The sequence below is a fragment of the Oryza sativa genome, chromosome 8 (genome assembly GCF_034140825.1).
Source record: "Oryza sativa Japonica Group chromosome 8, ASM3414082v1".
Lineage (NCBI taxonomy): Eukaryota > Viridiplantae > Streptophyta > Magnoliopsida > Poales > Poaceae > Oryza > Oryza sativa.
In genome coordinates this window covers 25,838,689-25,852,815 of record NC_089042.1, presented here as the reverse complement: position 1 = coordinate 25,852,815, position 14,127 = coordinate 25,838,689, and the positions used below count along the sequence as shown (strand labels likewise).

The 14,127-nt window shown below is 45.1% G+C and overlaps 3 protein-coding genes across 4 annotated transcripts; 2 read left to right on the top strand and 1 right to left on the bottom strand.

Moving 5' to 3' along the window:
• Window positions 1-2,196: 2,196 nt before the first annotated feature.
• LOC4346044 (small ribosomal subunit protein bS16m/bS16c) lies at window positions 2,197-3,945 on the top strand. Its single transcript, XM_015793068.3, has 3 exons — window positions 2,197-2,438; window positions 2,667-2,712; window positions 3,464-3,945. Exons 1-3 carry the CDS (start codon window positions 2,306-2,308, stop codon window positions 3,696-3,698), a joined length of 414 nt encoding a protein of 137 aa, XP_015648554.1. The 5' UTR covers window positions 2,197-2,305; the 3' UTR covers window positions 3,699-3,945.
• An 866-nt stretch (window positions 3,946-4,811) lies between these two features.
• LOC107278327 (pathogenesis-related thaumatin-like protein 3.5) lies at window positions 4,812-6,604 on the top strand. The gene is made up of 3 exons (XM_015793067.3): window positions 4,812-5,503; window positions 5,570-5,840; window positions 6,100-6,604. The coding sequence occupies exons 1-3, from the start codon at window positions 4,939-4,941 to the stop codon at window positions 6,413-6,415; spliced, it is 1,152 nt and encodes a 383-aa protein (XP_015648553.1). The 5' UTR covers window positions 4,812-4,938; the 3' UTR covers window positions 6,416-6,604.
• Window positions 6,605-6,980: 376 nt separating this feature from the next.
• Window positions 6,981-11,567, bottom strand: LOC4346042 (oxysterol-binding protein-related protein 4B). 2 transcript variants are annotated; one of them, XM_015792873.3, is made up of 6 exons: window positions 11,272-11,567; window positions 9,654-9,921; window positions 8,433-8,678; window positions 8,192-8,288; window positions 7,690-8,087; window positions 6,981-7,307 (listed from the first exon to the last, which is right to left on the bottom strand). In XM_015792873.3, the coding sequence occupies exons 2-6, from the start codon at window positions 9,831-9,833 to the stop codon at window positions 7,053-7,055; spliced, it is 1,176 nt and encodes a 391-aa protein (XP_015648359.1). In that variant the 5' UTR covers window positions 9,834-9,921; window positions 11,272-11,567; the 3' UTR covers window positions 6,981-7,052. The 2 variants fall into 2 exon arrangements, with proteins under 2 accessions (XP_015648359.1, XP_015648360.1); XM_015792874.3 differs by having other exon boundaries at window positions 9,654-9,821.
• Window positions 11,568-14,127: the final 2,560 nt, after the last annotated feature.

Genomic DNA, 14,127 nt, shown 5'->3' with positions numbered 1-14,127 from the left:
ACCATTTGGCACATTTAGATGTGTCAATTAACTTTTTGCCACTGGACCCACATATTATAGACACATATGGACTCACATGTTATAAAGATAGGGGTGGCAAATAGTTATTTGCTAAATCTAAAAGTGGCAAATAGTTAAAAGCCCCTATCTATTTAGGCAGGCTTGAATATATTGCTCCATTAATTGGTACAACTCTACTGCATTTTTGTATGGCTCATATTATTTGTCTCTAAGTTGCAGTAGCAGATATAAATCTCGAATTATTCCCTGCCATGTGGGGGCATGTACCTAGCATCGTGCAGCTGAACAGCAGACACCAATTGGTGGATTATCTATTTAGTTATTCCTTAATTGCGACCTGCTACTCATTCCAAAAAAAAAAATGAATTGCTACTCAATAATACTACTAGCTGCATCTTGTTTTTTTGTATCTTGGTCTAGTGAGCAGCTGATAGAAGCAAAATTTTCAGAGGAAACAATGTGATCTCTCTCTCATGTAAATCGTAGAAATCAAATTCTGACAGACTGAAATTAGAGTGAACCAGGAAACTATACAAGAATCATCCATCTGCTGGCACTCCATGCTAACTATGCTAGGCTGTCTTTATATCCAAAGTTTGGATCCAAACTTCAGTTCTTTTCCATCACATCCACCTGTCATATACATACAACTTTTCAGTCACATCATCTCCAATTTCAACCAAAATTTAAACTTTGGATCCAACTAAACACAGCCCTAGTAGTAAAATAATCAGTTAATTTGAGCAGAGATTCTGTTGAGTTGTTTCTTGGCATCGATAATCTCTAAAATAGTAAATGTAAAATTAGCTGCAAATTATTCAGTGACACTGTCGCTGTGACATAAAGCTCCCGCGTTAACTGTTCAGTGCATGGTCGGTGGTGTGTGGCGTCAGGCGTGAGCAACAGTATGCAAACAGGGAGGGAGATGAGACAGATCATCAAATCTCTGATCGATCTCTGACGATGAGTGATTGAACTTCCAGAAGCAGCTCCCAGGATGGTCCATGGTGAAGTCAGGCCAAACCGCAAAAGCCAGAAAGGAAGCCAGCATGAGAATATGCGTATCAGCTTATTAGCCATCGTCGAAATTTAAATTTTGAAATTTAATTTGAAGCTGATTTTAGGGTCTTTTGTTGTAATTTATTTTTTGGTATTAGCTTCTAAATCATTAAGAACATATCAATAAAAAAATTACCCACAAATTACTTTTAAGTCGCTCATAAGCCATTTACTGCTTATACCAGCCCTAGCTTAAGGAAATTGCTAGGATATTAGAAGCACTCCAATATTTGGGATCCCCTAATATTTATATTAGAGCCAGTTAATTTTGTTCGCTTTTCTATCAAAATTTAGTAGGGCCAATATTTTAGTAAGAGGTTAATCCAAATACCCCGTGTAAACCAATACCAAAACTTGTACGCATGCATTTCTCTCGTATTCTAGTGACAAGTTTGGCAGCAAACACAACACCTACCATACCAAAGACATCCATACATAAAACAAGACATGGGGAAAAAAATAAAGCAGGAACTGCAACTGTAAAAAAAAAAGGAAAATAAAAAGAAAATGAAGAACAAAGTAGATGAACAAGTCCAACAATGAAAAGAGAACTGAATAAAAACCAGAGTATAAAGAGGTACTAGAAGGAAAAATAGGACTTGATCGGCAGGGATTGCTGTTGTAGCAATTGAACTGCTTCAGCCAGCATAGAGAATTTCTTCCATCCTCTTCTCTCTCACTCTTCTTCTCTCTGGGGCTCCGGGCAGGACGGCGCCGCCGGCCGATGGGTGGGGAGGAAGCCGGTGACGGGGAAGCAAGGCAACCTCCTCTCTGTGCTCGCCGACGAGGAGGAGCGGCGGGCGACCGCGGCGGCGGAGCTGGAGCCACACGCGCGGCAGGCGGAGGTCAGTGAGCTCCTTCCAAGTCCAAATACGGCGATGAGGCGGGAGGAACGCGGCGAGAATAGCTGGAGTGAGACCAACGAGGCCCATCTCTCTAAAAAAGCCCATTACGGCCCACACAACAAAAGTAACAAGCCCATTACCGACCATCTCGCTAAAAAGCCCAACAAGCCCTATCTTGCTAAGAGGCCCACCTCTCTAAAATCATGGACCAACTTGCTAAAAAAAGCCCAAAAAAGGCCCATATACCTGCCCTTTCGTCTACCTCCAGTTCCTCTCTCTCTCTCTCCTCTCCTAAAACCCTCGCCTTTTTCTGAGACTCAGAGCGGCGGCGAGCGCCGGCCGGTCGCCGGCGGAGGAGTTGGTGTGGAGAGGGCGGGGAGATGGTTGTCCGGATCAGGCTGGCGCGGTTCGGCTGCCGGAACAGGCCCTTCTACCGGCTCATGGCCGCCGACAGCCGCTCCCCGCGCGACGGCAAGCACCTCGAGGTCCTCGGCTACTACGACCCGCTCCCCGGTACGGCACCCTCTCCTCCTTTGGCCTTGATTCTCCTCTTGCCGTGATCTTCTCTTCCGGAATCCTCATCCAGCGTCGTGTCTTCTTGGGGGGGAGAGCCACCTGCCTTGGAAATGTTGGGATGTTTGTAGTTCAATAATTGATGGTGTCTTGGGATGAATAGGGAGTTTGAAGGGTGTAATGTTAATTTGATGATAAGTGTGGTGATTCTATTTGGCTGTTTTGCAGGGAAGGATGGTGGCAAGAGAATGGGGTTAAAATTCGACCGGGTGAAGTGAGTATACTTTCAGTGTTTATCCTTGTTACAGTAACCGATCATAAACGAACACCATGGTTCATAGTCATGTCAGAACAATCTGAAATTGGGTTATTGTCAGCTCGTAATTTTCTTTTTTGTTGGTTTTCAATGAAGCAACTATCCAGCTAGTCATCGGTGTTAATGCCTGTAATTTTGTTGACAGCTTGAAGCATAGAAAGATCAAAGTGCAACTAATTTACTCATCCTTTGTTGCTACTAAAAATCTCAAATCAAGATCTACCTAAATATTGCCTTAGCCCTTTAGGATGAACGCATAATCTTCAATATCTAGAGTATTACTAGCAATAATTATTTTGACATAATGTAATTACAGTAGTTTCTACCAGTCTAAAAAAAATTCCAGTAGTTTCTGGTAAATAACAGACAGTTTTTTTTTATGCATGTCTTGTTGATTCTAAAAAATGGGGGTTTCATTCTCTATTTAGATTTTCTCATAGATTTATGCAGAAAGAAGCTGTTTTGTTACTTTTGTATGATGCAATTCCTTATATTTGCAAATTAAGCAACTTGGCATTAGTCATAGCAATGAGTGTGAAGTTTTTATTATCATTTTTATCCTATTGATGTCTGATAGCCATAGGGCCTGAATTCGATCTTTTGTGTTGTCTAATTGCTTAATTGACGCATTACCATTCGAGTGCATCCTTCAGCATTCTTCATTGACACTGTCCAAAGTTCATCATCTGCCACTATTGCCCTGGATCAGGTATTGGCTATCAGTTGGAGCACAGCCATCGGATCCTGTGGAGCGCATCCTCTACCGTGCTGGAATTCTACCTCCACCTCCAATGCTAGCTATGGCCCACAAGGGTGGGCCTCGCGACAGACGTCCTATTGATCCCATGACTGGGCGCCCCTTAGACCTTGAGGGTGTCACAGTTGTTGATGATTCTCATACTCCCAAGAGTGGTGATGGAGCACCTAACGAGGAGACAGCATAGATGAGGCATGATGATATATCTGTTTTAGCATATTGTGTGGTTTTGCAAGATTAAAAAGTACTGTTTGTGGCCTTTCTGATGGGTGTTTGAGCCTGTGACTAGTATGTTGTGACCTTTCTTGCTGACCGGCTTTATTGATCTATGCTCCTGTCATCTATTCTCAGGAACACGAACCTGGAAACATGAGTTGTTCTTTTTGATAAAATTTGTATGTTGTGTTCCAATGAATTTTACAAACTTGCATGCATTATATTTCTCTCGGTCTTTATTCACTTGTTGGCTTCTTCAAGGGACAAGGGTAGAGTAAGGCACAGGAAGAAGTTAGCAAGGGTTGTGCTGGGTATGTGCTAATATCTTAGGAGATCATTTTGTGTGTGATAGATCCTATAGTAGCAGAGTAGTTGCACGTATTTTCTCTGAAGCATAAAGTTCATTGTCCCTGGATGGTTATTCTTTATTTGTGATACCCAACTGGAAGCTATCCTTTATCCAATCTGTTAGGAAAGATGGTATGTTTATTTTCTGGATCTACAGCGGTAGAATTAGGCATATTTTTTGGATACCTAGTCTGTAGTTTTATACTGATGAATTTTTTTAGATTTGTATGCAGTATAATTAGATGTGAGAAATTGATACCTTTCTTGTAGTTCTTGCTTCTTACTAATGCATAGCCAAAATTGTCCCCTTGGAAGCACTGTTCAGGGATAATCATAGGATATTCTCACAAATAGGAGTGTGAGACTGGTACATAAATATTAAATTGCACTAGTTGATCTAATTTGAATGCCCTAACTTATTTCACACTGCATTGTATCATTTATCATTTATGTATACTTCACATAAAACATAGTATTTTAGGCTGTATAAATGGTATTTATATGGACAATGAGAATTGGTTAAGGCTGATGAAACAAAGCATATGTAGTCAACAGCTGAAGGTATACACACTCACCAAGTACAATAAAACTGTTAGTCATCTCCTAATTTCATTTTCACCTTTATCCCTTCCATTGTTACATAAGGTATATCTTCTCAATGAGGCCACCTCATACATGCAAAATGCAAAATGCTAAATCAATCTCACCAAGAAACCCTTTCTTTCACATCTCAAACAAACTCCAATCAGTTTAAAGTCTCCATCCATGTCTCAAATCTCTCAAATCATTTCCCTCCAAAACCAAGAACAGTGGCAAGTCTCTCTCATCTAGAGACTTTAGCTTAGCTAGCTAGGCTACACGCCATGGAAGCACCAAGAAGTTGGAGAGCTCCAGCGTGTGTGATCTTTGTGCTCGCACTAGTGGCGCAGTGGTGGAGCTCGTCAATGGCGGCGAGCTGTAGCTTCACGATATCCAACCACTGCGCCCAGACGATATGGCCGGCGACGCTGGCCGGCGCCGGCACGCCGCAGCTGGCCACGACGGGGTTCAGGCTCGACCCGGGGCAGAGCGTGCAGGTCCCGGCGCCGGCGGGGTGGTCCGGCCGGATATGGGCGCGCACCGGGTGCGACTTCTCCGGCGCCGGCGGCGCCGCCGCCGCCGCTGCCGCTGGCGCCGCCGCGTGCCAGACCGGCGACTGCGGCGGCCGCTTGGAGTGCGGCGGCACGGGCGCCACGCCGCCGGCGACGCTGTTCGAGGTCACGCTGGGGAAGGTCGGCGGCGGCGCCGGCGCCGGTGACCTGGACTACTACGACGTGAGCCTCGTCGACGGCTACAACCTCCCCGTCGTCGCCGTCCCGCAGGCCGGCGGCGCCACCGGCGGCGGCGGCGGCTGCGCCACCACCGGCTGCACGGCCGACCTCAACCGCTGTACGTGTCGCGCATCCATGCACGCGTGTCGTACGTGTTTGCGCTGACGTGAGCATATATCTGCAGCGTGTCCGAAGGAGTTGCAGGTGGACGGCGTCGACGGCGGCGGCGGCAGCGGGACGGTGGCGTGCCGGAGCGCGTGCGAGGCGTTCGGGGAGGAGGAGTACTGCTGCAGCGGCGCGTACGCGACGCCGGCGACGTGCCGGCCGACGGCGTACTCGGCCATCTTCAAGACGGCGTGCCCGCGCGCCTACAGCTACGCCTACGACGACGGCACGAGCACCTTCACCTGCAGCGCCGCCGCCTACACCATCGCCTTCTGCCTCCCTCCCACCGGGTAACCAACCCCAATTCATCAACCATTTATTTCTCTCTTTTCAACTACTTCCTCCGTTTCATATTATGAGACTTTATATGATTGCCCACATTCATGATTCATATATATGTTAATGAATCTAGACATATATATGTATCTAGATTTATTAACATTTATATGAATATGGACAATTCGAAAAAGTCTTATAATATAAAACGAAGGGAGTAGCTCGCATCTCAACACTCACATTCCGACGATCTTTTGCCCATGGTCTGCACAGGTCGAACACCTCCGGTGTCACTCCGCTGATTAGCTCGCCGTCGCCGGCCAATGGCCAGAACGGCGCCGGAGGCAGCACACCTCCTCCGGCTGGCAACAATGGCGCCGGGATAATCAGCTACCAGCCGCCTCCGACGGAGGACATCAATGGTGCCGGGAGCGCCGATCAGCCGGCGTGGATGACGATGCCGTCGTCGGCGAGCAAGCGGATGATGCCGTCATCGTCGGCGGCGAGCACGCGGCACAACCAGCTGTGGTCTCTGCTGCTGCTGCTACCTGCATTGCTCTTGTTCCATTTCAAGCAAGAGTTATTGTAGGATTTTCTGACACTGACAATAGTAATCAGAAGTTCAGAACTCCTCGTGTATGTATAGCAGTTGTAAAACTTGCTTACAAATTACTCCTAGATGTTTCTCCCACTGCTAACTTAATTAACAAGTGGGGAAGAAATTATGTAGATAGATTACAAGAAATGAAAAATATAGCACATATTTGTGAAAAAAAAATTGCTCCCTAACTGTTTCAGCGGAGATCGATGATTTGCCACTGTGTATGCTCTCATCGTCGCAGCTAATTTTTTTTATTTTTTAAACTTGTTTTTAAAGCTGATCTTGTGATTTTTCATCATAGTCTATTTTCCGAATTTAGTGTAATCTACCATTGTATTTTAGACCGTTCATAATATAAATATAAAAGTTTTCCCTATAAATTACTATGATCGTTTTTTTCATATTTCTACCGCTTACCGGTTGTAGCTCAACCAATCTTAGGCTATGTCATGCGGCCCGATCTTATGAGTAGCTACTGTTTGAGATAATTCTGTTATTGAAGAAAACTATAAAAACGCAAAGAATCGGCCATACTTCACTTGACAAGTTAAAAAAAATCAAATCATCAGCTATGTTATAGATTTATATAGTATATATAGGATCATCTGTTACATGTAATCTACAGTCATGAGGGGACAATGATCGGAGCTGGAGGCACAGATTTCTCCAGCGGCGAGCATTCCCAGCTGCCGTTCTTGTCCTGAGACAGCGAGAAATGCTTGGGAATCCAGACCTCTCCCTTGTCGTTCCTCTCTCTGTCTAGCCTCCTCGCCGTGTCCTCCACTCGTCGCTTCGCCTGACTAGATCTCTCCCAGTCTTTCTTCAGGATGGCATCGCTCACCTCGCCCCAAACCACCACAGATTCTGAAGGTGACACGCCCTGAAACACAATCATGACAAATTCAGTATTGGTCACTGATTTTCTGCTTAGTTTGTAGGTTAAAGTTTTGTTGAACGACTGAAAATGAAATCAGTTAGACTGAATTTTATCTACATGGCCAAAGTTCAGAGTTCTTGTGAACATAATTGGTAGGGTAACAATGGTCAGTGAGGTTTTCATAAGTTAGTACATCTTTGGTTCCTAATTCAGTGATATTTTTTTCTTTTTTCCTGCTTAGTTTGTACGTTGCAGTTGTTGAATTGAATCATATGTGGACTTAGTCTGAATTTTATCTCTGGGATACTGCCATCTGAACTTGCAGCATGAAAAAATGCACAAAGTTCAGATTTCTTGTGAGCACAAATTGTCAGAAAGAAGTTACCTCTTGGTTTCTGACCACAGGTGTCTTGAGGTCAGCAATGGCGGATTCAGCATCGTACAGAACCGACACCTTCCCGGTCTTCGCATCCTTCGCCGACACGATCCGATCCCAATGTCCATCAATCTCGCAGATGATCTCTCCTGATCTTGAGCTGAATATCTTACCCTTAACACATCTTGGATCGCCACCTAGTCCCAGGAAAGCGTTGCTCCTGTAGTAGATCAACTCTGCTTCGAGCTCGGACTCCTTGCAGACGATCCTGACTGTCCCAGACCACTCCGCTGATGGAGCAGGCAGCAACCTGATGAGCAGGTTTGGGCAGTCGATCTCGTAATTCTCGCTGAATTTCAGAAGCTTGACGTGCCTCATGCCTTTCACTGTCGCTTCCACGCTTGTGCCTTCAGAAATGAGCAGGAAATGGAGTAGAATTTCAGACTCTGAAACTTGGAAATTGATGGGCAGGAAATGGAGTAGAATTTCATTCTGAATCTGGCCTACGTACCGTGGAATTTCGGGATTGGGTTTTGGCACCAGACGAGCTCGATCTCACCGTCATCGTCAGTGGCATGCAGTGCAGAGACCGGAGGACGATGAGACACCTGAAAAAGACCACAATTTTCTGTCAGAGATTCAGAAACAAATCATCTGTAAATTTCACAAAACTACAGATACATGGCTACATATTTTAACACCAAATTTATCGCGAAACTACAAATTTAACGCATGACATTGTGATGAATCACCTGCTCGAGAAGAACATGGAGTGATCCGCTGGAGACATGGTGGGTCTCTCCAAGAACGGGGTTGTACGGCGCGAAGCCGAAGATGGGAGGCCTCGTCGTCGAGATGCTCCAGCCGACGACCGCCGCGAACCGCTCGACGGCGTCGCTCCCCTTCGCGCACCGCCGCAGGTAGTCTTTTCCGACGCAGTACACTCCCTCGCCGTATAACTGGAGCTGCGACTTCGGCAGGTTGAACGTAGCAGGCAGCTGATGATGACAAAAATTCAGACAAATTCAGATGAAAAAATTCAGTCAAATTAACGTCATTTTGACTGCGAAATTACTGCTAGACAGTGACTGATTAGATGATAGTAATTGATTAGGCTAGGTGCCAGGAAACTGAAAGTGTTGACCACATTAGTTAACATTTATCCCCTACTGAGAAACCGAAAGCTGTCAAACTAAGCAATCACGAATCCACATCCGAAATTTGAGTTCCTTTTGTTGAAAAACAGGCGTGCCCCCATGGACTATGCCGTTCATCATGCTTACATATGCAACTACGCAAGTAGCAATACTATTCAACTCTTGAAGCTTGTGTTGATTTTATTTTTTGAAAAGTCAGCTTGTTTTTTTGTTCGCTCAACACCTACTACTCCTCATTTCCCACAAACAAAGACTAATCCACATGATTAATTAGTAGAGCAGTATTATGTGAAAGCTCCTGATTTGAAATACAAATATATAGGCACAACTTTTATGCACCAAATATAGTTGTATTATTACTAACCGTCGTTAGCCAAAATATTCAAAGTTCATTTGACTTTCTCGAAATCAAAATACTCCTTATAAAAGTGAGCAAGGAAGTGTTGTTCAACTATTGAAGCTTGTTTTGTTTTCTCTTAAAAGTATTGAAGCTTGTTCTCTTGGTTTACTCAACACCTACTACTACTCCTCATATCCCACAAGCAAAAACTAATCCTCATGATTAATTAGTGGAGTAGAGTACACTACTCCACTAGCTAGTCACTCCCTCCCCAAAATCATTGCTGATTTCAGGGTGATATAATGCTCCTGACCTGAAGTGATTAGATTAACTAGTAGTAAATCCAAATTTAAACACTCTCGAGATTGGAGTTTCAAATGCATGCACACAATTAATCACACAATGCTATGCCTAGCTAGGATCAAGAATGGCTAGCAGCTGAGCTGGGGATCAGTTTCAGTTTGATGATTTGGTACCTGAAAGTGAGAGAGATCGGAGCCGGGTCGGACGTTGCGGAAGAGGCTGAGCACGCGCTGCACGAGGTTCGCCGGCCGGAGCTCCGCCGCGAGGCCGCCCTCCAGGGACAGCGGCGCCGTCAGCACCGCCGCCGCCGTCGCCGCCGCCGCCTCGCTCCCCGACTCAACCTGCATCAGCATCGATTGGCGAGAGCTGGACGGTGAGGTTTTTGTTCGTCTCGTCGTCAGTCACGGGCTCAGAAAATGACCAAGCAACCCCAGTTGCATGCTTCGATGCAAAATATGATATTAATACAAAAGAGTAATTAATCTACAGTAGTAATTTTGTCAGACAGAGACGAGTAAAACTATGGGAGAGTTTCAGATCGATCGAAGCAAACAGAGGAAAACGAAAGGCTGGCACAAGAGAACAACAGCAACAGAGAACCAGAAAAATGCAAGGAGACGAATTAAATCACACAAGTGAAAAAAAAATATGCTGCTACTACTACCTTAATTATTATTGTACGTAGTGTCGCAGTCAGATAACCAATTAAGAACAAGAACAAGCGATGCTGCGTGTGAAACTTCCAATTTCCAAATCGGCAACGCGAAGAAATGAGCTAAATTACAACGAACGGGAGGTAGTGGGAGGGGAGAAAAGGACGCGAAACGTCTGACCAACTGACCAAGATCGAATTTTTCTGTACAACACGACGTAGTATAATATTCCCATTATTATTAGCAGTAGGTGACAGAATATGTTTATCTGAACTTTTTAATTGTTTTTTTTCTTTCGGTACTATATATGTAGACGTGTGATTTTAGAAAACGATGAGAGGAAAGGAATCTAAGAGGTAGCTGAAGGTGTCGCCGGCCAATTGGCGAGAACGACGACTCGATTATAAATCAAATTATCAACAAGGGTGGAGAAGAGGTCAGCGATGCAATGGCCGGCCAATCGGGCCAAGAAAAACAAGGAGGGGAAAAAGAAATATATTCCGTTTTGGAGTGTGGATCGAGGCCGACATGTATGTATGCGTAGTTGCGTACGCCTGGTTTCTTTTCTGCAACGAAAAGCAAATTAACCGATGCCTCTTTTTTCTTCTTCTTCTTTCAGAATGGATATATTCGTGTAAGCTTTCGATCTGTAGCCGTCATGTGCTATCTTGTGTGGTTGACGGTGAGAAAAATGGAGAGCTTGCAGTAAGAGAGGTCGGTCGATTCGAATGCAATTTTTTAACGTGGGTCGCTGACATATGGACCTGATGAGTTATGAAGTTTGAGAATATGTTTTTTTTCAATGCATTTGCATGTCAAGAGATTTGAAAGTAACGAAGGCCAAAAGCGAGAACGGAAAGGGAGACGGAAGAGAGAGGGCATGCAAATTGCAAAAAGCAGGGAGAAAGAAAAGAAAGAATCGATAGATGGAGCTAGCTAGTGCCAAGTGGCGTGGCAGGCATATGCATGTCGATCGGCGTCGCCGTCGTCGAAAGAACCATCGATCGGAATCTCATCGAAGGCCGCCGCCGCGCGACCACGGCGGCGCGTGGCCGGACGGCGGCGAATTCATCGCCGAAAGATAGATAGAGCATATATATATATATATATATATGCGCATTTGGATGAACACACGTACCATTGGATATGTCGGATCGGCGACGCCGATCGATCGATCTCTCGCCGGCAGGGCTATCGGCGGTCGCCTCCGACTCCGACCAGCTCGGCGGCGGCCGGAACAGCGCGCGCGGGAGCTAGCGGGCGGAAGGGTCTCGCCGGGATGAAATAATTCCCGGCAGCTAATCTGGTTGGTTTAGCGGCGAGGAGGGCAACGTAATCCTCCTCCTCCCCCTTCCTTAATTAATTTTGGCTGATTGCTAAACTGCTATATTTTGTCGCGCGCGTGTCGTCGCTCGCCTCCGCTCCTTTCCTTTCCTTCCGTCTCGGGGTGGTGCCTCATTTTTATACGCGCGTACGCCCGCTTTCCCTGCCACGCCGACGCCCATGCCCGCGTCACGCCTAGTGGATCTTGCTGCTGCGGGCTGCTTTGCCAATTGCCCACACGCCCCGCGCGTTTCGTGTGCGCCGCGCGCCGCCGCGCGTGAGCGCCTGTACACACACCACCACCGCGTGCATAGGATTCAGGAGGGCTATAATCTTTCGTCCTCTATCTCGATCAGAGCAGGTTTAGGCCTTTGTCCGGAATACGTGATTGGAAAAATGAAGGAATGAGAAAAACAAAGGAATTTGATAGGAACGCGTAGATAAAACAGAGGATCTGATGATATAGGAATTTTGTGGGACGGTCTTGGCAGTTGCGGGAGGAGCGAAACGCTAGGGTTTTCGACTCTGAGCTCTCTTCTATCTCAGTGGTTCTGGAGTTGATCCACTCGGAGGTCTGTCTATGATCGTTAGCTGGCGTTGCCGCTTTTGGGGACTTGTTGGGAGTATAGCGTGGCTCAGTCCCTTCCCGATGTTTAGAGTTTTGTTTTAGCCGCCATAGTTTTTTCTAAGCTTCAGTTTTTTTTTCTTTTTTTTTGCTTTTCCTCCTTTCCCCTGGCATAGGCCGGTCTTGTTGATTACGTGGTGTAACTATAACTCTTTTCTTTTAATATATTGACGTGCAATTCTTTTGCGCATTCGAAAAAAAATTGTGGGATGGGCGTTTGGATGGTTGAAAAAACATAAGAATGGTTTTTGAAGGAATGCAACATAAATAACCGACAAACAAATTTAAAACCAGCTGACAACTGGGCCCTAGCACTGTCACATGGTCAGTGAGCAAAGAAAGAAGATTGATCTCGTCGGTGGTGTGGTGCATAGAATTTTTCACATGAGATTTGGGCAGATTTTTTTTCCCTTGGTTGTCCTCCAGGGACAGTGAGTCAGTGACAAATGAAATATTCCTTCATTTTTTTTAGATAATGCCCAAAACTTCCTTCATTTATCTTATGACCGTTTTGAGCCACCAAATGGGAGGAAAGGAAAAGTTTTCTGTCAACAGTCTCTCATGAGAATCCTTTCAAAACCCCTCAATCTGAATGAGCCCTTAATAGTGGAGCTAACTCCTAACTAGGAATTTTTTAAAGTACACATGTGAATGTTAGCCGTTCATAAGATAGGATAATAAGGAGGAGATTGATTTCTACTAAGGGGGTAACGAGTGTACTAGGTGTAGTAGAGGGGCAACTCTGAAAAAAAAAAGGAATTCATGATACTATTGTAATTTTACAGTTAACAGAGGGTGTAATCCACAATTTATTCATTCCGGGGGCAATAACCCTAGCAGCCTAGCCCAAACGGTTCAAGGCGGCTGTAGAGGTTTATGTCGATGCGTCACCGAGATGTGGAGGCAGAGATCACTCCCTGTCCCTGGTCGTTACCGCCCTCTTCATCGAGCAGAGCCCAAGACATAGAAATTAATCACTGTTTTTCAATCCACAGCGCTGCCTGCCCCTGCCTTTGTCCAGCCTAGCTCGCTCGTCTCCTCCCCACCACCAAAAAAATTCCAGCAAAATTATAGGCCTGTCTCCAACACAGACGCGACGTCTACGAGTTTGTGGGCGGCGCTATGGCTGCATCAACAAAGCTGGTCGTGTAGAACTATTGGGGAGGGGCACAGGCACAACGGACGTCATCCGGAACCGCAACACCCTACCCCAGGAGCAAAAATGTATGGTTAAATAATTTTGGAACAATTTGATTTGGTTGTATTAAAAGGTTGAAGAGTTTGTCGTAGAGCTGCCGACTGTGGTGGTGTATCGAGAAGAGATTAAAATTTGAGTTGATTGCATGTTGCACTTTTTTCTTCTCATGTGTGTCATGAAAATAGTAGAATTAGCTATAAGATTAGAGCAAGTTTAATAGTATAGCCCACTACTAGCTCCAATTCATTTATAGCTAATTCATATAATAGTTACTTACTATACGATCCCACCTGTCATACACACATTGCGTCTTGGAGTCCGCGCTGCAGCTGGCTACAGATCTGTAGTCCGCTGCTCTTCTCTCTCTTCCTTTATCTCTTTAAAATATGTTTATAGCTGGCTTATAGTATACTATTGTACCTGCTCTTATTGTCTGTGATTTTCTTTTCCTCTTTCTTTCTCTCATGTAATTAATGCATGTATCTATCTAGTAGCATGTGTAGAGCATATAATTTTTCAATCACTCAAAGTCTCCCTCTGAGATCAATGCCAGGGATCGACAAAATTCCACAAGATCGCGTCTCTTTGATATTGCCCATCCCTTTTTGACTGTCCTTGCTAATCTAAAGCTTAGATTAGATAGACACCTAAATTTTGTGCTACGCCACAAGAGATCAGCCCAAGTTGGATTAAATTAAGCATACTACTACCTTACACCATATGCTTTTATTATTCGTTGAATTAAGTACACGCTCTTGGACTCATTCGGCACGAGCCACACGACGCTGATCACAAAAAAGTGTCCATTTGATTTTAGGCTGGATTTAATATATTCCATTGTCCAACTA